General features: G+C 40.4%; 2 protein-coding genes and 1 pseudogene across 3 annotated transcripts in view; 1 reads left to right on the top strand and 2 right to left on the bottom strand.

Moving 5' to 3' along the window:
- Positions 1-2,328: 2,328 nt before the first annotated feature.
- Positions 2,329-2,553, top strand: LOC119004209 (cytochrome c oxidase subunit 7A-related protein, mitochondrial-like). Its single transcript, XM_037070953.1, has one exon. It carries the CDS (start codon positions 2,329-2,331, stop codon positions 2,551-2,553), a length of 225 nt encoding a protein of 74 aa, XP_036926848.1.
- A 1,649-nt stretch (positions 2,554-4,202) lies between these two features.
- The window catches only part of KAT14 (lysine acetyltransferase 14), a 55,197-nt gene continuing 33,269 nt past the window's right edge, over positions 4,203-26,130 (bottom strand). For both annotated transcript variants that reach the window (XM_037070950.1, XM_037070951.1), the window contains exons 7-10: positions 10,643-10,779; positions 9,541-9,716; positions 8,063-8,253; positions 4,203-5,268 (exon numbers count right to left, since the gene is read on the bottom strand). In XM_037070950.1, coding sequence (XP_036926845.1) covers positions 5,095-5,268; positions 8,063-8,253; positions 9,541-9,716; positions 10,643-10,779 — 678 coding nt within the window. In that variant the 3' untranslated portion in view covers positions 4,203-5,094. The remainder of the gene's footprint in view (positions 5,269-8,062; positions 8,254-9,540; positions 9,717-10,642; positions 10,780-26,130) is intronic.
- LOC119004207 (elongation factor 1-alpha 1-like) lies at positions 14,039-15,454 on the bottom strand (annotated as a pseudogene).

The following is a 26,130-nucleotide window of genomic DNA, read 5'->3' as shown; positions in this document are numbered from 1 at the left end:
AGAGGACTGACCAAGACCCCTGGTCAGCACTACCCTCTTAACTCCCAGGTACTAGCTACTTCCCCAGTGACCCAGGAGGCACCATGTGGAGAGAACCACTGGAAAACCTATACAACCCAAGAGGAAATATACAACTATAGTGTTAAAACACTAGATTTTGTGGTGGTTTCTTGTGTAACATTAGGTAGCTAACAAATCCTTTATTCTTTTTGTCATCAGATAGCTCTAGTAAATACTGACATGCAAAAGCTACAAAGCACCAAATAACTGGAGCCGGACTGAAGTACCTCCACTTTCCTATAACGCTGCTGCTATGTCCTGAAGCAGCAGTGGGAATGCAGGAACCCTAGCCAGCATTTTACTGAAGGGTGACAGATGTGAAAGACCTACTACTTAACCTACTTACCAGGCTGTCTCTTGAGCTTAGTGCTCAGTGTATCACCACACTAAAAAAAAGAGCAGGCATTGCTAATCCACCTTTAAAAGGGGCTTCCTCAAGGAAGCCTGGACAGCTTTCTTCTTCACAGCAGCAGGCCAAAAGAACATTGTTTGGATGCTAAAACTAGTGTTGGAATATCTGAGGAGTAACAGAACATTACACCAACTCTGTGAATCTCCCCACAAAATACTTATTTGCAAAAACTAAGAAATCAAAGTTAAATTTGCTAGAAATGGGACTAGTAGACAGTATGTGGTTCCTAAATGACGAGCTGAGGAGAACTCAGCATCTTTTTGTTTTATTTCTGCCACAGTACCTAACAGAATGCTAAACAGAAGGAAACAACAGGCACCCCCAAGTTCAGGGACATTCTGAATCAACTAGCCAGTACTTATAAAAAATGTCCATGTTAAGAAAGACCAGGGCGGTCTCTGATCATAAGAGATTAAGGAAGCATGACTACTGAACACAATGCTTGATCTTGATTTTCTTATGCTATAAAGGGCAATGTTAGAACAATTAGTGAAATGTGAATTAGGTCTGTAGATCAGATAACAGCATGGGGTCAATGTTAACTTATGTGATTTTGATAATAGTACTGTGGTGAGGTAAGAACATTTCTTACTTTAAGAAATGCACACCATAATACCAAGGGTAAAGGGACATAGTATCTGCAACTTACTTTTTAATTGTTCAGAAAAAAGTGTGTGTATATGTATGCATAATGTGTGTAAAGAGAGCAAGAAAAAGGCAAATGTGTAAAATATTAATATTTAGGGAACAGGGATAAAGGGTATCTGGGAATTCTCTGTCCTCTTGCAAATTTTCCATCAAGCCTGAAATTATGTCAGTTAAAAACAAAACATTTTAAAGGTAATATTTGCTAAGCCATTCCTTTTGTGAAACTGTCACAACCACCCAACCTACTCTAGAAACTTCTCTCCTCCAAGCTGAACAGGGTTTTTTACTGCTTTTTGGCTCACACACCCCTTTGAACATCTGTTGATGCTTCAGGCCCCTCCCCTGAAAAAAATTATACTCTTATGCTCACTTCTTTGCACACAACCACCCCAAGTTATGAACCCTTACCTGGGAGACCAGCAAAGAACTATCTACACACCAAAGGGGGGAGGTCCAAGCAGCACATATAGGAAGTGACTGGCTCAGCTCAGAATCACAGGTCCCCATTCTGGGTCCATGGACCCTTTGGCCAGACCCTTTGGCCTCGGAGAGCTCATCCTCCATTTCATACCACACTGCAGACTGGGCAGGGCCATTGCAGAGACAGCTCCAGCATAGACAGGATCAATCTCTGCGGTCTGTGTGCTATTTTACTCAACCTCTCAAGCCTATTTTCTCTTGCATAAAAGACGACATTATAGCATAACCTCATGGAATCCTTGAGAGAAGAGCTCAGTGTGAGCAGCCATTATTTTCATATTTTTAGCACCTAGAATGTATCTGGTCAATGTCTTACAAACTTTTATGTTTCCACCCTAGCTTTGGCTCTGGAAATGCCAAGTGTTTTTCTGCTTCTATATGGACACAAGACCACCACCCAAGGCTTAAGACCCAGACACTTCAGTTCCCAATAATTCTTGCTTTTCCAAGAACCTCTGAGATCAGGGTCTTTGCTTTTCATCCCACTTAAAGCTTAATGCCCTTTGTTGGACGTGACTTTTAATTTAGCCTAAAGACTATACTCAGGCCATACTCAGTTTAACTAGAATACTTGACATTTTGACTAAATGTGAACATATTGGTAATGTGTTTGCTTTTCAACTGCTACTCAATTTGACCTTGAAGTTTTCTCTCAAAATGACTTGAATTATAAGGTGTCATTTAAAGTGAAGACAGGGAGAGGCTATGAGTGCTGGACAGAGGGCATCATGTACTACAAGTTTAGGGATTTCACACAGAAATTGGTGGGAGCATGGGCTTCCTGCGCCTATAGCCCACAGGGATTAATGCCTATGGTTTCCACACGAGCACCACCTATCATATTTGCCACACCAACTAATCTGACTTCCAGTAATAGTACACGTCATGCTGGGAAAAACAAAGTTCCTGAGGTGAAGTTTTTCCAGAAATCCATGGTGTGCTCATCCACCTGAAATAAGGCCCTGCCTGAGCCACCACGGGAGGGACCATCGACTGCCTCACTGCCCTCTTTGTGGCTTTACAACCCAGAAACAAATAGGCTGCAAAGGACTGGTTTGCTTTTTGGCATAAACCCTTTGAATTTTTATTTTTCATTGTTTTTGTAAAAATTTATTTTTACTTGAATAACCTGCTTAACATTTTGTAAGAAAAAAAGAAAGATATTAAGATACCATTTCCATTTGTTTATGAAATGCGCATGGCCTATCAGAACTAATTCAACAGTTAAGACAATTGTTTAAAGAAATGCTGCTGCTCTTACTGAGCTCTTGATTTCCCTGGAGGTTCTAGGTGAAGACTGCATGCAGGCTCATTAACAGCAGTCTCTGCTGAGGTCCTTGGGGAATGAAGGTGGTATTTCTGAGCATAGATTTGATGTGACTGAGGTAGGAAGACAAACGCTAAGATCAGGTACATGAATAAAGGGGGTTTGAGTTAGTCACCGTATTTTGCCGTGTATACTGTGCACTTTTTTTGCCAAAATTTTTAGAGAAAAATAAGGATGCACATTTTACATGAGTATAATGATTATATACCATTAGTATAATAATCACATATATAATGCACACAAGATATGTGAGTGCACATTATATACAGCAAAATATGATACACTTTGGACATTTTTCCATCTTGCAGTAATATGTTAATAGAAATTATGCAGCATGCCTCTATTCATTGGGAAGTTTGTTTCAAGGGGTTATTTTCCTCATCTCAATCTTTAGGGAATTTGTATGTGTAATCGTTATGTAGTTATTCCATCATGGGAACAGCACACCTGTTCAGTGTTGCATTTTAGACTTATATCTGTTTTATTGATGCAGCTGTAATACAAAGTCTCCTTAACCTTGTAAAAATGTCATGGCTTTTAAATTATGATTTATTTTGATTATGGAATAAATACATGAATAAAAAATAAAGTGAAGACAGGTCTGTCCAGTACCACTGCTGTGGAGAGGAGTGTGCAGCTCTGTGATGCACACCTGTGTAACCTAGGAGCTCCTCTGTGGAGAGGCTCAAACTGCCCATCTTCCTAGTGTCAACACTACTTAAAGCTTTTGGGTAAAAAAAAAAAAAAAAGCATTCTTTTGACATTAAAACACATATACCCAAAGAGTAAACAAGTGAGTGTTAGTTTACAACTGATCCCACCCTCTCTGTTGGGTCCTTGCAGGGTGAGGCTGGGTTAGCTCTGTGGAAGGAGAGAAAGGTGGTAAAGAGTCCAGAAGATTCATTCTCTGGAGGCAGGCCATCACAGCTTTAGTGAACTTGGCAAATGAGTGACTCTTTGTCCAGTCCTGGGCCAAGTGCTAGGGAGCCCCGAACCTCGTTAAGAGAGACAAGTGACAGAAAAACTTCTAGACTATATTCACATGAGGGCACAACACATTCCCCTTGAACAGAAAGATTCAAGCTGGCTCTAACTACAGTCCGTAGAACAGAGGTTCTTAACCTGTGGTCCACATCTCTGATGCAAAGTTTTAAATGTGCCAGTGTTTAGATTTCTTTGGAATTTGAAAGGGATACATGTCCCAAAAAGTTAAGAGCCGCCACTCTTAATTAAAGAAAGTTTGAAAGCAAAATGATTAGATTGAAGATCTAGTTGTTACAAGGAAAGATTTTTATTTGAGAATAGCCAATACCTTCGGAAATGCTCCTTCTGGATCCCAAAAAAGCTTATTGAGAGTCTGTCTCCAACACTTCCCCCCCCACACACACACCAAAGAGCCTAGTCCTGAAGACAATATAGGTCTGTTCAAGGCCAATTCCCCTTCCACCACTGTACAGTTCCACCCAGGTGCAATCTAAATGTAGGCCACTCAGCCACTCAACACCAAGCCAACTTCACAGGCACAGGGAAACTGAGACCCTGAACTCCCAGACCAAGCCCCTGGTGGGAGATGCTAACAGAACAGGTGAAGCAATGTGTAGACACAACATTTAGTTTATTTTGACTGTGACCAAAGTCAGAGAGAGACAACAGAACCTCACTCACTTAGAAACCCTGCAGGTTTACTGACAACATATCAAAGCTGGGAAAAGGGTTGGCATCCCTTTTGTAACCATCCTATAATCCCTCATCATCCCACGACAGGACAGTGCCTCTCAGGCACTGCATGAATCTTTACAGCAATCACATTTGCTCATCCTTTAAATTAGGATGGGCAGATTCTCTCTCACTATCAGTTTGATACTCATTCTTATAAACTGTCCAGTGGAAGGACAGCAGCATCTTTCAGCGTTAGTTAACTGTGGAGTCCAGAGTCCCAAGATGTGGTTTGACAGTCTCTCTAGAAAGGACTGACTGGACCTCGATTTTGCTGATAGGGTACTCACTACTCATTCCATCGCCCACCTCTTTTCTCAGCTTAGCTGAGAATTTGAATGAATGTCTAATCGTAGAGATTAGAACTCACAGTGAAATGAATAAGGTCTATGTGAAGACCCATCTCTAACAGCATATGTGTTTCTTTGTGAAGAGCTACATTCCAGTCACATCAGCGTCGGAGCCTCAGGAAGAATGCATGTTTACACTCTGTACTCTCCAAGGGGTAATACTTATCATAAAAATCTAAAACATATTCCTCAGTCTTGAATCCAAACTTCTGGTACAGCAGCATAGCAGGGTTGCTTGCTGAGACGTGAAGGGTTACATCCTTGCCCATGCAGGTCTGCCAAAAGAGTGGGAAAATACAAGATGAATAGGAGAAAGCGTGAGGAAAAACGAGTAGGCAGAGAAACTCTTTTAAGTGTAGGTAGTTAGTTTAGGAAACTGGAGAAGTCAAGGACTCAGACTTTGCAACACCTAGCAACAGCTAGGTGTCATTGGGGAAACTGAATGACATTTTACCTCAATCAAAACATTCACTGAAGCATTCATCAACACTAAGGAAACTGATGGAATGCTGAATGTTCTTTTTTCTCTCTGAAGCAAAGGGCCAAGGGAGGTATTTCATTGTCAACTGTATTATTAGTACTTCAATTACATGTAAATGTATCAAACATATCTATACCAAACACTATGTCAATCTTGAAGAAATAGTGAACAAGGTAAGCTCTGCTTTTAAAAACTAGATGTTAAATCATGTGACCAGACATAAAATATTAAGACTTTCATTTAATTATAAAAACTGAAAAATTTACACGGACCTTCAGAATCCCAAAGTCTACCTCCCATCCCTCCCAAACTGACAGAACTCACTATTCAAACAGAGATTTCTATATTTAAGATAGGCCCAATCCTAGGAAAAAAGAATAATAATTATTCTACCAATATAAGGCAAGTCCTTGGATTCTTTAATTAGCTACACAGGCTAAAGTATCCCTAAAGTATTATAAATAAACAACTTGTTTTTAATAAAGGCATCAAAATATTGATGTTGACAGGTCCTTGAGAGTTTATACTTCATGGTTCCCCCAAGGCCTCTACTTAAGAACGCTGTCAAAAGGAGACAGCTACCTTCTATTCTTTGCTGAATTCACATTTTGTATCCAAAGGCATTTTAGGACAAGAAAGAACTACCAGTATACCAAGGACAAGAGCATATCCTATGGTAAGGCTGGTGGTATTCCTTCTAGTGCAAATATGCACAGTGTGATCATGGTCATCACCAAGTACTACTGACTGTGTCTGGGCCTGGGCTGGCTGGGGGCCAGGCACCCATATACCAAGATGAAGACTGTCCTCTCACTCAGGAAATGCTCTCTAAGGACTGACTGGACCAGGCCTTGTGTCAAGCACACACATCAAACTGTGTCATCTGTGCCCTGCCCTCAAGCCCTTGCCAGAAGGGAAAGGCAGAAATCCTGCAGGCATTCTGCTAGGTTGAAGGATGAACACAGAATAGAGGTCAATTCTCTGTGACTGGAGTAGGCAGAGAAAAAGCAGGCATAGGAGAAATAAGGACAAAGATCTCAGTTCAAGACAACACAAGGTAGCACATGTAAATTGTTGAGAGAGGTGAGAAGAAAGAAATTTCTAGAAGACAGTTCCCAAGGTTCTGGCCAACACTTGGAATTATTGAGCAAGTTTCATTAAAAACTGGAAAAACATTTTATCAACTCCACCCTCCATTTATTTATTTATTTATTTTTAAGATTTTATTTATTTATCCTTAGAGGGGAAGGGAAGGAGAGAAGGAGAGAAACATCAATGTATGGTTGCCTCTCATGAGTCCCCTGCTGGGAACTGGCCTATAACCCAGGCATGTGCCCTGACTGGGAATTGAACCACAATCGTGTGGTTCGCAGGCCCGCGCTCAATCCACTGAGCTACACCAGCTAGGGCCTCCATCCTCCATTTAATACTGTACTGTATACTTGACAGTTGCGAAGAGAATAAATCTGAAAAATTCTCATAATAAGAAAACAAAATTTTATATGTTTGGTCATGGATGTTAATGAGACTTAATGTAACAATGATCATTTTGCAGTATGTAGAAAAATTAAATCATTATGTTGTACCCTCGAAGCTAACACTTGAAGCTAATTAATATAATGTTGTTATGTCAATTATACCTCAATAATAATTTAAAAAATCCCAAACCCAAAACGAATGTAGACCAGTAACAAAATCATCCATACCAGATGGTTTCTAAACAACAGCTGCCAAAAATATGCTGGGTGAAATAAAATCCTTTCATGTTTTTATGATGTTAGTATATAAATTTATGGTATATTTTCTTCAAAGGTGATAAAGATATTAAAGGATGAATTATAATTTGATATTAGAATTAAGTCTTACAAGGTTCATACCAGGTTATACAGTGATAGTAAAATGAAAAGCAATCAAGAATTACAAAATATGTACTACTAGTGATTGATGCAGCTTAGCTACATGTTTTAAAATATTTGAAAACTAAAAATCATAGTTCTACTTCCTGTCTGAGTCGTGGTGGCACCGATTCTAAGAGCAGCAGTGTTACCAGTATGCACAGTACAACTGCTTCAAGCTTTCACTTTTGCTATTTTCTCATTTATTTACTACACATCTTCACAAACTGGCTTCTTCAAAACCTGGATCTAAACAGCAATTTTATTTTAGAGGGTTGAAGATTTTTGTCCATGTGTTTTGTTTTTTTTCTTATAAAGTTATTTTCACGAAAAGAAACACACAGACTATATATACAGTGCACACCAACAGAAGTAAAAAAAGTACATTATACATTTTCTACTGCAAATTCACAGTACAAAAGATACTGCCTTTTAAATATATACTATAAAAAACAAGAAAAAACAATATAATAAGAGAAAATGGATAACATTACGCAACACACCAGAACCCACTGGAGCTTCTGAAAACCAAAGGGGAACCCATCTTGTGGAGAAGGATGGTAACTGGCACTGTCACATGGTCTCCTATTCCACTGGGCCCTGCAGGAGGGCCCTGCTCAGATCCACTCTTCCTCCAATTCTTTCCAAAGAGCCCAAAAGCAAGTGTGTAGAAGATGAGCACATACAACATACCTGAATGAGATGATAAATCATGAAAGTTGCAATCCCTGCTCTTCTCCATTCAGGATGGACAAACAGAAATGAAATGTAAGCTTCATTGTACTTCACATCAGGAACCATGAAGCCAAAAGCAATGATGACTTTTTTATACAGGACGACAACACTGAAGTCTGGGTACTGCAAGCACTCAGACAGGTCAATGCCTAAAGAAAAGAAAACAATTGGAAATTCAAAAGCATGGGCCTTTTGGAATTAGTGAACACCAAGCTGTTCAGTCTGTACTTACAGCTGCACCTGCATGCTAAAAACAAAACAAAATAAAATGAGACAAGGATATTAACATAGACAGCACACATTCAGATCATAAAATTAAAAGTGAATTTTAGAATATACCAAAATTAACATCATCCTTTCTTAAGTACATATGTTAAATCAGGATAGGATGGACAGTAGCAGCAAACAGGTTGAGAACTGGACACACCTGATTTTTAATTTAGCCTCCTTGGCCACATGTACCCATGGGCACATCTCTAAATGGCTTGGCCTCAGTTTTACCTTGTTTAAGATGAGAGTGTACCTAGACCTCACAGAGTGGGAGTAAAGATCCTCTGAGAGTGTCCATTTCACTGTATTCTTTATCTCAGACATATTCAATTTATAAGCTCTTTTGTACAAATGCTACATTTTACAATTAAAAAATTAAATAAAAAATGAGTCCTTGCATAGGGTATGGAAGTCACCTAGTATGAAGGCAGGAAGTAGCGAATGCTCCCAGAATGTTCCTTTTTGCTCTGCCACCACACGCACTCTGACATGATTATCAGACAAAGATGACAAAGCTCTTATCCTGGTGAAATCTTATGTAACCTTCCAGATAACAGAAATCTTATCTGGAAGACATTATATTTCAAAGCACAGTAGTAAAGCAGATCCACAAAAAATGTGTTTATATTTAACAATGAAAATGTGTTAACTGATGGCTTTGGTGTTTAGATACAGAATATTATAAGGCTGATAAAATGACAAATCATATTATGTTAAAGTCTGTGATTGGCATATTTGGCTTTTTAAAAACACCTTTTGGCTGTACTAACACTCTCTATGAAACAGCTCAATACACAGAGCACACAGACTTATTATGCAAAATCAAGTCTCCAAATGCCTCAGCTGCCAGTCTGTGTATGGCTGGCAGACGTTACCTGGTATCTAAACATATACGTAAACAAACAGGATGAATCTTTTATTCTGGAAGCAGAGGAAAATAGGGAAGAGAAAAAAAACACTGTTTATTACTTTAAATGCAGGCTTATTCTTGATCTTAGGGGAAAAAAGAGGAATTTATATTTTAATATTTTTCTACTAGTAGAGATAAACTATATAAAATAATGAGTAAAGGTTTTAGGGTTACATAACATACAATAATTTTAAAAATTACTAAAGTTAACTATACAGAAAACTGATCTACCCAGTTTGAAAACGGGAGAACATACCAGGCCAGAAAAACTCCTGACACATGGAGTTTATCGTTGGGATGTGATTTGGCCGGACATAGCAGTAATCGAGAGGTGCCTCGGGCTCTGCAGTCCAGTGAGGGTCACTTCTGTGCAGATGAGAACGAATCTGTGACAGGAGTTGCAGTTTGGGTGGCTTTGTTTCATAATCACGCCTCCAGTACCACGGAAAATAAACAAATTCAAGTCAAAAAATACCCAATATTACTCCTAACCATTTAATTCATGCAAATTCTTTGATATGCTTGAAATTTTGAAGTCACTTGAATTACTTTATAAGGCAATTAGCTTGACTACAGTAAAGCACTTTTTGGTACAAATTTAAAGTTCATTCTTTAAACATTTGTTGACCAAACCCCTCTGTACCCCCCAGTAACTCTACTGGTGCTGGTGAGCCTTGTGAACAGAGCAAGGAAATAGAATTAGCATCTAATTTAACCCTCTGAGTGCTCTCACCAAGACAGAGTCTAGGGCGGAGAAGGTTCAACCCTGCCAAGGTAGGTGGGAACCATCAGAGACCAGGGGAACCAAAGCAGGCTCACACACTGCCCTTCCATGTGCCTGCCCTGGGAAGCAGTGCTATGCAAGGAGGGTCAGGTGACTGCAGACCTGCAGAGCAAGTACAGTCAACAAAGACTATGTGCTCTGTTAATCACAGCCAAGATAGCACTGGGGACCTCTCTTGTCAGCTCTGCTTCGCAGCAGAAACTGTCCCAACATCCAATCCAGCTATAGGTCCAATCTGAGACATCTCTCCCACTTTTTTTATTTCACAGACTATTAAATACATACAACTTTAAATTTAAAATAAAACAATGAGTATGGTCATCTTAATGAAATCCAACAGTTAACTTATCCTTGCTTTTTCTGTTTCTATCAAAGAATCATCCTTTCTGCAAAAAAAGCATAGTAGAAACAAGTCGGGGCTAAGGCTAGATACAAAGCACAGACTCAGTCAGTCCTTGCTGACTCCTGCTCACAGGTTTTGGTATTTCTTCACTCCAGGAGAGGGGGCGGGGGGCAGAAAGCACAAACATTACTTGTCATGACACAATCAACATCATGGCTCTTCTCTATGTACCTGATGTACGGTTTCAAGATCCGAGAAGTGTAAGGGCTCACAATGCTCTGGTCCACAGCCAAATCTTCCGATCCCACCAAACGATACAAAAACTTGGTGGTTTGATGCCGAAATCCTTTCCTGGATGGCAAGGCAGTCTATGAGAAAGAAACACTGGTTATATATAAATAGAATTATTCAAAAGATTGATTTAATTTCCACATATAATCAGTACTTACAATGTTTTAATGTATTAGAAGGGTCTTTTTTACATCATATTTTAAAAGCTCATGTCAACAAAAAAATTCATAGTCACCTTTGTATAAAATTAAACATGAAAAACTCATCCTGGTTGTAATAGTTTAAAATCAAAATAACTTAAAAGATTTTAAAGTTGAAAGTGTTTAAAGTCATTCAAGTGAGTGAAATGCAGTATTAAGCATGGGAGTTACAGCTTCTATAAGTTCCATTTTATCTATATTACACTTTCAGTCCATTCAACAAACATTAACCAGCACAAGTGTTGTGAAGGTAATGCACAGTTATCCAAACAACCACGGGGGCCAATTATTGCAGTACCTATATACTGATTGATTAAAATATGTCTCTATTCCAATGAGTAAATTTGACAAAAATAGGTATCATCCCTAAAACAAATTACAATAGTGGAGAGGCCCTACCAGAGTCAAAGAGGATGTGGACTCTGCTCCTTAGGCAGGTACCCTAACTGAACCGGTGGGTTTCACCCTGGGCGCCTGATTGAAGATGTCCGTTCTCATTGAGTGAGGCTCTAAGGGCCCTCAGTCATGCAGTAACAAAACACATGCAATTGCGGTTTTATAGCAAAGAGTTGAAATTAAAGATTGAAAGACACACTTATCAAATGGTTTGCCAAGGGTTGGATAAAGTTTAGAAACTTGAGTTGTTTTTGTAGAATCAGTTTGCTCTTAGCCTAGCAAATAACTCTGTTGGAAGAAGAGCAAGAATTCTTTCTTTTATAATTTGCTCTCATCACTTTCCCAAACTGAACACCAAACTTTCAAAACCAAACTTTTAAATTCTTCTAAGACTTTAAAATAAGTTTCAAAGTGAAATTGCAAGCTGTCTTATATAGTTTCAAAATATGACCCCAACACTCCGTCCTATACTTTTGGATATTTGTGGCTCCTCATATCAAAAGGCAGAGTCAATTTCTCCTCCCCTTGAATAAGGGTGGCCTGTAACTGACCAATCAGAAAGTGACGGAAGTATCATTCTGGGACTTTTGAACCCAGACCTTAAGACGACTGGCAGCTTCTATTTTTTTCCCTCTTTGAGTCCAGCTGCCATTGTGTTCAGGCTGGAACCGTGAATAACTAGAGGACGTAGAAACAGGCTCTGGGGAGAGAAGCACCTTGCTCATTACAGTCTTGACCCAGCTCTCAGCTGAATTCAGCCACAGAAGAATCACCCAATTGAGCCCAGTCAACCCACAGCAACAAGAAGAAATATTAAATAGTCATTGTTTAAAGCTACTAAGTTTGAGGATGGTTTGTAACGCAGCAACAGGTAACTGAAATGCCAGCCACTGGACCACCAGCCCACAAAACACTATCCAGTTAGTATCTCAAGATGAGTTCATGAAACTCTATAAATTTTATATAGTACCCCAACTTCTTTCCATCACCCCTGCTTTCTCCCAAGTCTAAACCACACTCAAGTTCTGTCTAGATCACTACCACTGCCTATCAGTCTCCCTGCTACCTATGGTCACTCTTACTCCGTATCATCTGTTCTTCACACCAGATTCTTCCTTTAAAAACTAATTAAATTCACCCCTCTTGATGGAAACTCCTACCTGCCTTCCCACTGTATGTTCATAATACAATTCAAACTCCTTGCCATGACCTATGGGATCTGGCTCCATTACTTCTGTGGCCTCATCTCCCATCATCCCCTTTCTTGGTCATCACCATGTTCTAGCCCCAGGCACCAAACTAACTCCTGCCTTAGGTCCTGTGCCGGGGTCTTCTGTCCTAAATCTTCCTCAGCCTGGTTCTTCCTTGTATATCAGAACTTGGTTCAAGTGTTACCTCCACAGAAAGGCTGTCCTTAACTACCCTGTCTGAAGTGGTGCTATTGCTTTCTGCTCCTCCACTCCACTGCAGCTTTGTAGGAAGTCATCCTGTTCATTAAGGGAGTGAGTACTGTCACCTCCCTGCTCACTGATGACAGCTCCATAGGGGTGGGAAACCTTGTCTGCCTTAATTCACTGCAGTTACTGCCCCAAAGAATAGTGCCTGGCAGTGTTCAGCTTAACGTCAGTTGAATGACAAAATGGTGTGCGGGGGGAGTCCCAAAGTCAAGTAAATTTGGAAAACGTTAAAAGAGCTTCTTCACATTTCTGATTCTAAACAAAATAGGGAGATAGGTGGACTGCTAGGTCCCTTCCCCAAACCCAATCTAGGAGAGGTCAAAAGAGAGAAAGGGAAGACAACACAAAGGATGTGGGGAACCCCAAAGGACAACAAAAGTGTCTGGGTACAGGTAAGGTGGCAGTGGGCAGTCTAGAGCACAGAAAGGCATTTCATGAAGATGGGGACAGGGATATTTCCTGACTGGACCACTTCCTCAGCTCTGGACAGATCTCTGGCAAACTACTTTGCCAGGAAGCACCAACTAGAGGGGTGATATCAGAGCAGTGCTGGTACCTTCCTGGGGTGGAGGGCAGACACCCTTGGGACAGCCCTTGAGTATTCTCTAATCCAGTGACAGCAGAGGGAGGTATAAAGGAGCACAGGGGCCAAATGTCCTGGGAATTTCTCTGAGGTGAGGTTGCATGATTGTAGAAAAAGGTGAGGATGCTAAATGATTGAGCCCAGAGCCTCCCAGTTCACAAAAGTTGCCTAGAGGGTGACAAGCTGAAACCAGACTGTTCTCCTCTCTCCTGGTGTACACTGCCAGCAAAGGTAGCTGGTAAGACTAAGGGAATAGACATTCACAGGGGAAAAAAATCAAGACATGTAAATAGGAGTACAAAACAAAACAAAAGATAAAGTAAACAAAATGCACTGGGAAAACCAGAAATGACCAGATAAGCAAGAAATTTTTTAAAGCACAATGAAGAGTCATCAGGAAAATGCAGATCAAAACTAAAAGATACCACTTTTTTTTTCTTAATTAAACTTTGTTTTAATGGGTTTCAAAATTCTGTGACAGATTTTTGGTCAGGTTGATTTCATTAAAAAGTACTGATTTAAAAAACTAGTAACTTAAAAACTCCCACAAACACAAAAAACACATGGTCTACAAAACATTCACCTCTCCTTCTGAAGGTTAATGCATTATTAAAGTCTTTCACTATTAAACTTAAATGGCCTGTTGAGACAAACACTTCTAAGACCTTTCTTCCATCACGATTAAGACTGGGGTGACAGGTATTGGACATAGTATTCATTTAGCCTTCTGAGCTTTCTGGGCAGGCTTGGTGATTTTCCCAGCTCCAGCTGCCTTCTTGTCCACTGCTTTGATGACACCAACAGCAACTCTCTGGCTCACGTCACAAACAGCAAAGCATCCCAAAGGAAGATAGTCAGAGAAGCTCTTAACACACATGGACTTGCCAGGAACCATATCAACAATGGCAGCACCACCAGATTTCAAAAGCTTTGGGCCATCTTCCAGCTTTTCCCCAGAGTAATGATCAATCTTCTCCTTCAGCTCAGCAAATCTGCAAGCAATGTGAGCCGTGCAACAATCCAGAACAGGTGCATATCCAGCACTGATGTGTCCTGGATGGTTGAGGATAACCACCTGAGCTGCGAAGTCAGCAGCTTCTATTGGTGGGTCATTTTTGCTGTCACCAGCCACATCACCATGATGAACATCTTTGACAGACATGTCCTTGACATTGAAGCCCACATTGTCCCCAGGAAGAGCTTCACTCAAAGCTTCATGGTGCATTTCAACAGACTTTACTTCAGTTGTAACGTTGACTGGAGCAAAGGTGACCACCATGCCAGGTTTGAGAACAGCATTTCTCCACTCAGCCCACAGGGACAGTACCAATGCCACCAATTTTGTAGACATCCTGGAGAGGCAGACACAGGGGCTTGTCAATTGGACAAGTTGGTGGCAGGATGCAACCAGAGCTTCAAGCAGTGTGATTCCACGGGCACTGCCATCTTTCCGGGTGACTTTCTATCCCTTGAACCAAAGCATGCCAGCACTTGGCTCCAGCATACTGTCACCACACCAACAAGAAATAGGCACAAATGCTACTGTGTCAGGGTTGTAGCCAATTTTCTTAATGTAGGTGCTGACTTCTTTAACAATTTCCTCATATCTCTTCTGGCTGTAGCGTGGCTCAGTGGAATCCATTTAGTTAACACCAACAATCACCTGTTTCACACCCACTGTATCAGCCAGAAGGACATGCTCATGGGTCTGCCCATTCTTGGAGATACACACTTAAATTCACCAACACCAGCAGCAACAATCAGGACAGCACAGTCAGCCTGGGAAGTGCCTGTAATCATGGGTTTGATAAAGCCTTTGTGTCCTGGGGCATAAATGATGGTCACATAATACTTGCAGATCTTGAATTTCCACAGGGAGATACCAATCGTGATACCACACTCGGGTTCAACTTTCAGTTTATCCAAGACCCAGGCACACCTGAAGGAGCCCTTCTCTATCTCAGTAGCCTCCTTTACAAATTTTTCAACGGTCCTTTTGTTGATCCCATCACATCCATAGATGAGATGGCCTGTAGTGGTAGACTTGCAGGAATCTGTGTCCAATGACCACAATGTTGATGTGAGTCTTTTCCTTTCCCATTTTGGCTTTGATTAGTGGTGGTTTTCACAACACCTATGTTCTGGTGGCGAACCCACTGAGAAAACGGTACCACTTGATACCCACTAAGATAACTATAATCAAAAGACAGATAATAACAAGCATTGGTAAGGATGTGTGGAGAAATCAGAATCTTCATACAACACTGGAGGGAATGTAAAATAGTATAGCCATTTTGGAAACTAGTCTTTAGTTTTTCAAAAAGTTAAACATCATGCTACCATTTGACTAGGCAATTTCACTCCTGGGTATATACCCAAAAGTGAAAACATATGTCCACACAAAAACCTGTACACAAATATTCACAGCATTATTCATAATAGCCAAAAGGTGCAAACAACCCAAATGTCTATCATCTGTTAGATGAATAAATAGAATGTGGTAGAGCCACACAATGATATATTAATTATTTAGTCATAAAAAACAGCACTAATATATACAACATGGATGAATATTGAAAACATTATGCAAAGTAAAAGAAAGCAGTCAGAAAAGACTGCTTTATGTGATTCCATTTATATGAAATCACATAAATATGAAATATAAATCCATTTATATGAAATCACACTTTATATTATTTGATTCCATTTATATGAAATTTCCAGAATAGGCAAATCTAGAGAGACAGAAAATACATTAATAGGGGCTGGGTATGGAGGTTAGGGCAACAACAGCTAAAGTTTAGGTTTCTTTTTAGGATGACAAAAATGTTCTAAAATTGACCGTGGTGATATTTATACAAGTCTGTGAATATATTATAAACCAATGAATTGTACACTTTAAATGGGTAAACTGGTATGTGAATTTTATCTCAATAAAACTTATTTTTTTTTTAAATTTTTATTTATTTATTTTTAGAGAGAGGGGAAGGGAGGGAGAAGAAGAGGGAGAGAAACATCAATGTGTGGTTGCTTCTCATGCACCCCCTACTGGGGATCTGGCCCACAACCCAGGCATGTGCCCTGGCTGGGAATCAAACCAGTGACCCTTCGGTTTGCAGGCTGATGTTCAATCCACTGAGCTACACCAGGCAGGGCTCAATAAAGCTCTTTTTAAAAAGCATAATAAATAGGCTCGAAAGTTATGAAGGAAGCTGGAAATAGTAATAGTAATCATGAAGCATCTATTATCCCCCATCAGATATTAAATACAACATCACTGAAATAAAGTACTCAGTGAATGAATGATGTTAGGGACAGGTGGAGGATTGCTTCAAAAAAGGCCAAGTAAGGGAGATTCAAGGTAATAGCAAAGTAGGTGAAAACTATACTCACCTCCTCCCAGGACCAAGCTGTAATCACGACTAAATTATAGAACAATCATCCTGAATAACCAATTGAAGACTAGATGAAGAGACATCTTATAACCAGAGATTTACAGAAGAAGCCACATGGAGACTGGTAGTAAGGGTGGAGACACAAAAAGCACTGGCCCTGCTCCCACAGCTGGCAGCTGAGGTTCCAAAGGGATATGTCAGCTGGTGGGGCAGGCGGTATTGCCCCTGAGAAGATGTGGTGTAAACACCAAGCAGGGTTCCCTAGCCCAAAGCACCAGAGCCAGGAAAAGGCACCTACATAATATCTGGTTGTGAAAAGCAGCGAGGTTTCTATACACCAGGGAGAGGTGGGAGTCCACTTAAAACACATGTATCTTTTTAAAAAACTAATGCACAAAATTTTACTCTAGTAACTCACCCTGGGCTCCAGCAGAGGAAGGGCAGGGCAGACTAGAGATGTGTGAAGAGAATCTAAGATTTGTGGCTCTGGGAAGAGAGCTGAGGGACAGCTGCCAGGATCCCTGTGCTAAGTCATTCCCCTATGCCTAAGATGCCAGTTACTGGGTGGGGCCCTCCTCAACCAGGCATCAGACTGGGGGAAAAAAATGTCCCCACCCTCTGGATTTCCTCACCCTCCACCCTGCTGAACAGTACAGCCAGAGGCTCTTTCACTGACTGAGCCTAAAAGGCAGCTGGCCGGCAGAGGTGAATCTAGGGATGCCTTGGGACTTTTGCCGATCTGCCCCCAGGCCTGGTGCTGTTAAAAGTGAGCCTTGATAAGCAGCTTGGTCCTTCTTGTCTGCATCTAGGACCAGCAGAAGCAGCCAGAAACTGGATCTCTTGTAACTCCAAACAGGTTACCAAGGGCCAGTCACAGGCAGCACTTTACATTAGTCTGCACCATAGTCCATTCCAAGAAGCCCAGAATCAATACACACAGTGGCCTGTATCAGAAAACATGAGAGCAGGATCGAATAAACTTTACAAGTGATACAGCTAAAGGTAAATCTTGGCAGGAACTAAACTTTACCGAGGCGAATTCTGTTCTATGTGGTCAGCACCTATAGAACTGCTGGCATGTCATGGCTGGGGTTGAGCCTCACAGCGAGCCCAAGGGTCAATCCCATGTACAAATGGGCCAATAGCAATCAAATCTCAATTGCAACAGGAGGGCCCACATAACTCACACAAGGGACATTCTTAGAGCACCCAGCTGAGGTGATGAATGAGAATGCACCACTGGAACCCACAGGACACCTACTACATAAGGCCACCCCACAAACACTGGGAGTCATATAGCAGATCTACACAATACACAGAAATAAACACAAAGAGGCAACACAATTGGGGAGACAAAGAAACAGGTCCCAAGTGAAAGAACTGGAGGAATCTCCACAAAAAGAGCTCAACGAAATAGAGGCAAGGAATTTATTATATAAAAAATTTTAAAAATTGTTAGAAGGATTCTCAAGAAACTTAGCAAGAACTACAACAGTATTAAAAAGGACTCAGAACCATACAAAAGGGCCACTAAGAAATGAAGAAGACATGCCCTCGCTGGTATAGCTAAGTGAATTGAGAGCAGGCCTGCAAACAAAAGGGTCACCAGTTTGATTCCCAGTCAGGACAAATGCCTGGGTTGTGGGCCAGTAGGGGGAGGCAACCACACACTGATGTTTCTCTCTCTCTCCTTCCCTTATCTTCTCTCTAAAAATAAATAAAATCTTTTAAAAAAAGAACACAATTTCTGAAATGAAGAATACACTGGAAGGAATAAACAGTAGGCTGGATGAAGAAGAGGATCAAATCAGTGATTTGGAAGATAAGACAGAGAAAAACACTCAATCAGAGCAGCAAATAAAAAAAGAACTTCAAAAAATGAGGATAGTTTAAGGGACCTCTGGGAAAACATAAAGCATAACATCCACATCATAGGTGTACAAGAAGGAAGAGAACAAGGGATCAAGAACCTATTTGAAGAAATAATGACAAAAAATTTCCCTAATCTGGTGAAGGAAAAAGACAAGTCCAGGAAGTACAGAATTTCAAACAAGATGAAGCCAAATGGGCCTATACCAAGACACATTACAATTAAAATGGCAAAAGTTAAAACACAAAAAGACAATCTTAAAAGCCACAAGAGAAAGAGAGCTAGTTACCTACAAGGGAACTCCCATTACACTGACAGCTGATTTCTCAACAGAAACATTTCAGGCCAGAAGAAATTGGCACGAAATATTCAAAATGATGAAAATCAAGGATCTACAACCAAGGCTACCTTACCCAAAAAAGCTATCATTTGAAGGAGAAATAAAGAGCTTCCTAGATAAAAACCTAAACAAGTTTGTTACCACCAAATCAGTATTACAAGAAATGTTAAAGGGCCTGTGTTAAGAAGAAAAAACAACAGAGGAACATAAATAAATACATACCTATCAATAATCACTTTAAATGTAAATGGCTAAAATGCTCCAAAGATGTACGGTGGCTGGATAAGAAAGCAAGACCTACATATATGCTGTCTACAAGAGACCGACCTCAGAACAAAAGCTACACACACAGACTAAAAGGGATAGAAGAAGATATGCAATGCAAATGGGAACAACAAAAAGCTGAGGTAGCAATACTGACAGCAGACAAAACAGACTTCAAAACAAAGGCCACAACAAGAGCCAAAGGACATTATATGATGCTAAAGGGATCAATGCAAGAGGACATAGAGGACATAACCCTTGTAAACATGTATGCACTAAGCACTGGTGCACCTAAATAGGTAAAACAAACCTTGAGGGACACAATAATAGAGACAGACAGAAATACAGTCAGAGTAGGAAATTTTAACACCCCACTGACACCAATAGATAGATCTTTTAGACAGAAAATCAGTAAGGAAACAGTGGCCTTAAATGACACACTAGATCAGACGGATTTAATTGATATCTTTGGAGCATTTCACCCAAAAGCAACAGAATGTACATTCTTTTCAAGTGTACATGGAATATTTTCTAGAATGACCGCATGTTAACACACAAAATAAGTTTCAATAAATTTAAGAACACAGAAATCAAATCAAGCCTCCTCTCTGACCATAATGGTGTGAAACTACATCAATCATACGCACACACATTAAAAAACCCTGGAGAACACACAAACACATAGAGGCAAAGTAACACGTTTCTGAACAATGAATGGGTTAACAATGAGACCAAGGAAAAAAACAAAAGATACCTTGAAACAAGTAAAAATGAGAACACAACAACCCCAAATCTATGGGACACAGTGAAAGCAGTCCTAAGAAGAAAATTCATAACATTATCTCAAGAAACAAGTAAAAGCTTCAATAAATAATCTAACTTTACACTTGAAGGAACTGAGGGGGAAAAAAAAGACAAAGCCCAAAGTGAGTAAGTGAGTAGGAGGAAATAAAGATCAGAGCAGAAGTAATCAAAATAGTATCTAAAAAAACAAAACAAAACAGCAATAAAACCAAAAGCTGGTTCTCTGAAAAGATAAGCAACATTGAGAAACCTTTAACTAGACTCATCAGGAAAAAAAAGAGGACTCAAATAAATAAAATTAGAAGAGAAGTAACAACTGACACAAAAGAAACACAAAGGGAAGATGGAGGCATAAGTAGAAACACTTCCCCTCCTTGCACAACCAAAAGAAGGATAACCACCAACTGAAAAACAAAAAACAACCAGAACTACCAGAAGTTCAAACTGCATGGAAATCCAACAACCAAGGACCTGTAGGGGGGCAGAGAAAGGCAGCTAGGGCAGGGAGGACAAATGGCAAGGAAGCAGCTAGTGGACCAGTTGGTACCACATTTGCATGCCAATAAGCCAGAAGAACAACTGGGGAGTGAGAGAGCCTGAGGAACCCAAGATTTCAGTGAGGGAATAGTTTCATATTCACTATGAATAGTTTCATAGTTTCACTAAGGACCCCTCTGACTGTAAAAATCTGTGGGGGTTGTGGCAGCAAGAGAAACTCCTAGTCTCACAGAAGAGTACGTTGAAAGAGGCCCACGAGGTCCTAGAATGTATACAAACCAACCCACCTGAGAATCAACACCTGAAAGGGCACAATCCACTTGTGGGAAACAATGGAAGTCACACAGAAAGTGGGGCTAGAATGGAGCAAAGAAGAGGCATTGTTCCCTCTCTGGCCCTCCCCCAGAGACAGCACCACAATGCAGCCACATGGGTTGCCCTGCCCTGGCGAATAACTGAGGTTCTTCACCTTACAACATAAGAGCTGCACCAAAACAAAAAAATATGGCCCAAATGAACGAAGAGATCAAAACTTCAGAAAAAGAACTAAGCAATGAAGAAACAGACAATCTATCAGATGCAGAGTTCAAAACACTGGTCATCAGGATGCTTATAGAAATGGTTGAGTGTCGTCACAAAAAAGAGGAAAAAGTGAAGGCTATGAAAAGATAAATAAAGGAAAATATACAGAGAACTAATAAAAATGGGAAGGAAACCAGGACTCAATAATTTGATACAAAAGGAAGAAAGAAACATCCAACCAGTAGAAAATGAAGAAACAAGAATTCAAAAAACTGAGAAGAGGTTTAGGAACCTCTAGGACAACTTTAAATGCTCCAACATCTGAATCATAGGAGAGCCAGGAGAAGAGGAAGATAAAGAAATTGAAAACTATTTGAACAAATAATGAAGAAAAACTTCCCCAATAAGGCAAAGGAAATAGACTTTCAGGAAGCCTAGAGAGTCCCCCCAAAAATTGGACCCAAGGAGGAACACACCACAGCACATAACAATTAAATTACCCAAGACTAAAGATAAGGAGAGAATCTTAGAAGCAATAAAAGGAGAGCAGAAAGTTACCTCCAAAGAAGTTCCCATAAGGCTATCAGCTGATTTCCCAAAAGAAATGTTGCAGGGAAGATGGAGCTGGAAAAAAGTATCCCAAGTCATGAAAGGCAAGGACCTACATCCAAGATTGCTCTATCCATCAAAGCTTTCATTTAGAATGGAAGGGCAGATAAAGCGCTTCCCAGATAAGGTCAAATTCAAGGCGTTGATCATCACCAAGCCCTTATTATATGAAATGTTAGGCCCTGGCTGGTGTAGCTCAGTGGATTGAGCGCGGGCCTGCGAACCAGAGGATCGTGGTTCGATTCCCAGTCAGGGCACATGCCTGGGTTGCAGGCCGGTTCCCTGCAGGCCAACTCCCAGCAGGGGACGCACAAAAGGCAACCATACATTGATGTTTCTCTCCCTCTCTCCTTCCCCTCTAAAGATAAATAAATAAATAAAATATTTTTAAAAAAAAGAAATGTTAAAGGGACTTATCTAAGAAAAAGAAGATAAAAAATATGAACAGCGAAAGAACAGTAAACTCACAGTTATTAACAACCACACCTAAAACAAAAGCAAACTAAGAGGACAGCTAGATCGGGTGAGGAAACACAGAAATGGAGATCACATGGAGAGTCAGCAACAGGGGAGTGGAGGAGGAGAAGCAGGGAGAAGGTACAGAGAATAAGTAGCATAGACGGTAGGTAGAAAATAGGAAGGAGGGCAGGAATACTATGGGAAATACAGAATCTAAAGAACTTTTGACACATGGACATGAATGAAAGGGGGGAAATGGTGGGGGAGGGGTGAACAGGGTGGAGGGGAGTGAAGGAGGGGAATGGGACAACTGTAATGGCATAATCAATAAAATACATTTTTAAAAAAAGAACAAAAAATATCATGCTACCTGATATCAAACTACATACAAGGTCATAGTAATCAAAACAGCATGGTACTTACAGAAAAACAGTCACATAGATCAATGAAACAGAATAAAGAGCCCAGAAATAAACCCACACTTTAATGGTTAACTAATATTTGACAAAGGAGGCAAAAAAATACAATGGAGTAAAGACAGTCTATTCAATAAATGGTGCTGGGAAAATTGGACACGTGCAAAAAAAATGAAACTAGACCCCCTTCTTGCATAACACAAAAGAATAAACTCAAAGTGGATTAAAGACTTAAATGTGAGGCTTGAAATCATAAAAATCCTAGAAGAAAACAAAGGCAGTAAAATCTCAGACATTGCAATATTTCTTGCAATATATATATATTTATTTATTTATCTTTAGAGGAGAAGGGGAGAGGGAGAGAAATATCAATGTATACTTGCCTCTCATGAGTCCCCTGCTGGGAACCAGCCCATAACCCAGGCATGTACCCTGACTGGGAATCGAACCGCGATCGTCTGGTTCACAGGCCCACGCCCAATACACTGAGCTACACCAGCCAGGGCATTTTGCAATATTTTTGTAGCAATATTTTTTCTGGTATATCTCCTTGGGCAAGGGAAACAAACAAACAAAAAAAACCAAATTGGACTATACCAAACTACAGAGCTTTCGTGAAGGAAACCATGAGGAAAATGAAAAGACAACCCAATGACTGTGAGAACATATTTTGCTAATGATATATCTGATAAGGGATTAATATCCAAAATTGATAAAGAATTTATAAAACTCAACACCAAAACACAAACAATCCACTTTAAAAACGGACTAGTTCAAGACAAGATGGATGCATAGGTAGACATGCTTTACTTCTTCATGCAACTAAAAGAAGGATAAAAACCAACCTAAAAACAATAAACAATTAGAAGTGGCAGAAAATTAAACTGCATGGATCTCTGACAACCAAGGAGTTAAAGAAACATTCACCCAGACCAGTAGGAGTGGTGGAGATGGGCAGCCGAACAGACAGGATTTGAGGGTAGACAGTGGACTGTGTGGGTGAGACAGAGCTGGTTGAGAGGACGTGCTGTAAGGCGGCAGACAATGTGGGCAAGGCAGAGCTCACTGAACAGGAAATTAAAGACTCAAAGCAAGCTGTAAACTACTACAGGGGTGGCCACAGTGGGAGAAACTCCCGGTGTCACATGAAAAAGGTCACTAGGAAGTGGAGCTAGAGCTGAGTAAGCAAGTTCCATTATTCCCTCTCTGACCCCTCCCCCACAGACAGCAACACAACACAGCAAAGAGGTTGCCAGGCCATGGTGAATACCTAAGGCCCGGCTCCCTTACAACATAACAGGTGTGCCAAAAACAGAGAAATATGGCCCAACTGAAAGAACAGATCAAAGCTCCTGAAAAGAGATAGACAACCTATCTGATGCAGAGTTCAAAACACTGGTAATCACAATGCTCACAGAACTGATTAAGTTCAGTTGCAAAATGAAGGAACAAATGAAGGCTTCCCAAAGTGAAATAAAGCAAAATATACAGGGAACCAACAGTGGAGGGAAGGAAACTGGGACTCACATCAACAATTTGGAATAAAAGGAAGAAATAAACATCCAACAGAACAGAATGAAGAAACAAGAATTCAAAAAAACAAGGAGAGGCTTAGGAAACTCTGGGACAACTTTAAACACTCTAACATAAGAATCATAGGTGTGCCAAGAGGAGAAGAGGAAGAGCAAGAAATGGAAAACTCACTTGAGCAAATAATGAAGAAAAACTTCCCCAATCTGGCAAAGGAAATAGACTTCCAGGAAATCCAGGAAGCCCAGAGAATCCCAAAGAGATTGGACCCCAGGAGGAACATACTAAGGCACATCATCATTAAGTTACCCAAGATTAAAGAGAAAGAGAGAATCGTAAAACAAGCAAGAGGAAAGGAGAGTTACCTACAAAGGAGTGCCCATAAGACTGTCAGCTGATTTCTCAAAAGAGACCTTGCAGGCAAGAAGGGTCTGGAAAGAAGTATTTGAAGTCATGAAAGGCATGGACCTACATCCAAGATTACTCTACCCAGCAAACCTATCATTTAACATGGAAGGGCAGATAAAGTTGCTTCCCAGATAAAGTCAAGTTAAAGAAGTTCATCATTACTAAGACCTTATTATATGAAATGTTAAAGGGACTTATCTAAGGAATAGAAGGTCAAAAACTATGAACCGTGAAACAACAACAAACACAACTATCAACAACTGAACTTAAAAAAACAACCCCCAAAACTAAGCAAACAGGAACAGAATCAGAGAAATTGATATCACATGGAGGATTTTCAGTGGGGAGGATGAGAAGAATGGGGAAGAATGTACAGGAAATAGCAAGCATAATTGGTAGGCATAAAATAGACAGGGAGAGGTTAAGAATAGTGTAGGAAATGGAGAAGCCAAAGAACTTACATCTACAACCCATGGACATAAACTAAGAGTGGGGAATGCTGGACAGGGGGCGTGCAGGATGGAGGGGGGATAAAGGGGAAAAAATTGGGGAAACTGTACTAGCATAATCAATAAAATGTACTTTATAAAAAATAAAAATGGGCTAAACACTTGAACATACACTTCTCCAAACAGGACATACAGATGGCCAATACACATATGCTCAGTATCACTCATCATAGAGAAATGCAAATTAAAACCACAATGAAATATCACCGCACATCTGCAGAATGGCTACCAGTAAACCAAGAAACAACAAGTGCAGGCAAGGATGTAAAGAAAAGGGAACTCTCCCTCTGGCTAATGTGGCTCAGTGGATTGAGGGCTGGCCTGCAAACCAACAGGTCACTGGTTCAATACCTAGTCAGGACACATGCCTGGGTTGCAGGCCAGGTACCCAGTGGGGGGTGCACAAGAGGTAACCACACAGTGATGTTTCTCTCCCTCTCGTCTCCCTCCTTTCCTCTCTATCTAAAAATAAATAAATAGAATCTTTGAAAAAAGAAAAGGGCACCCCCATGCTCTACTGGTAGAAATGCAGATTGGTGCAGCCACTGTGGAAAGCTGTATGGATTTACCTTCCAAAATTAAAAATTTATGACCCAGTGATTCTACTTCTGAAGATGTATCTGAAGAAACCCGAAACACTAATTCAAAAGAGTATAAGCACCCCTATGTTCATTGCAGCATTATTTATAATAGTCAATATTTGGAATCAGCCCAAGTGTCCATCAGTAGATGAGTGGGTAAAAAAGTTGTGGTAAATTTACACAATGGAATACTACTTGGCTGTGAAAAAAGAGAATTGTACCCTTTGTGACAGCACAGATGGATCTGGCGAGCATCATGTTAAATGAAATAAGCCAGCCAGAAAAAGACAAGGACCATATGATTGCACTCATGTGTGGACTGTAATGAGCAAAATGAACTCACAAGTGAAACAGAGACAGACACACAGATAGAGAGCATGCTGACTGCTGCCTGAGAAGGAGGCTGGGTAAGAGGGTGGAGGAATGGAGAAAAAACCTCATGGACATGAACAACGGTGTGGTGATTGTCAGTTCGCTGGGTGTGGAGAGCAGTGAAGGAGAATATAGGGGGGATAAATGGTGATGGACGGAGACTTGAGTTGGGGTGGTGAACATACAATACAGCATACAGATGATGTGTTACACAT

The sequence above is a fragment of the Sturnira hondurensis genome, unplaced genomic scaffold (genome assembly GCF_014824575.4).
Source record: "Sturnira hondurensis isolate 20B ecotype Veracruz unplaced genomic scaffold, ASM1482457v3 Scaffold0019186, whole genome shotgun sequence".
NCBI lineage: Eukaryota > Metazoa > Chordata > Mammalia > Chiroptera > Phyllostomidae > Sturnira > Sturnira hondurensis.
The sequence above is the reverse complement of the archived record's forward strand: the minus strand, read 5'-3'. Positions and strand labels throughout refer to the sequence as shown.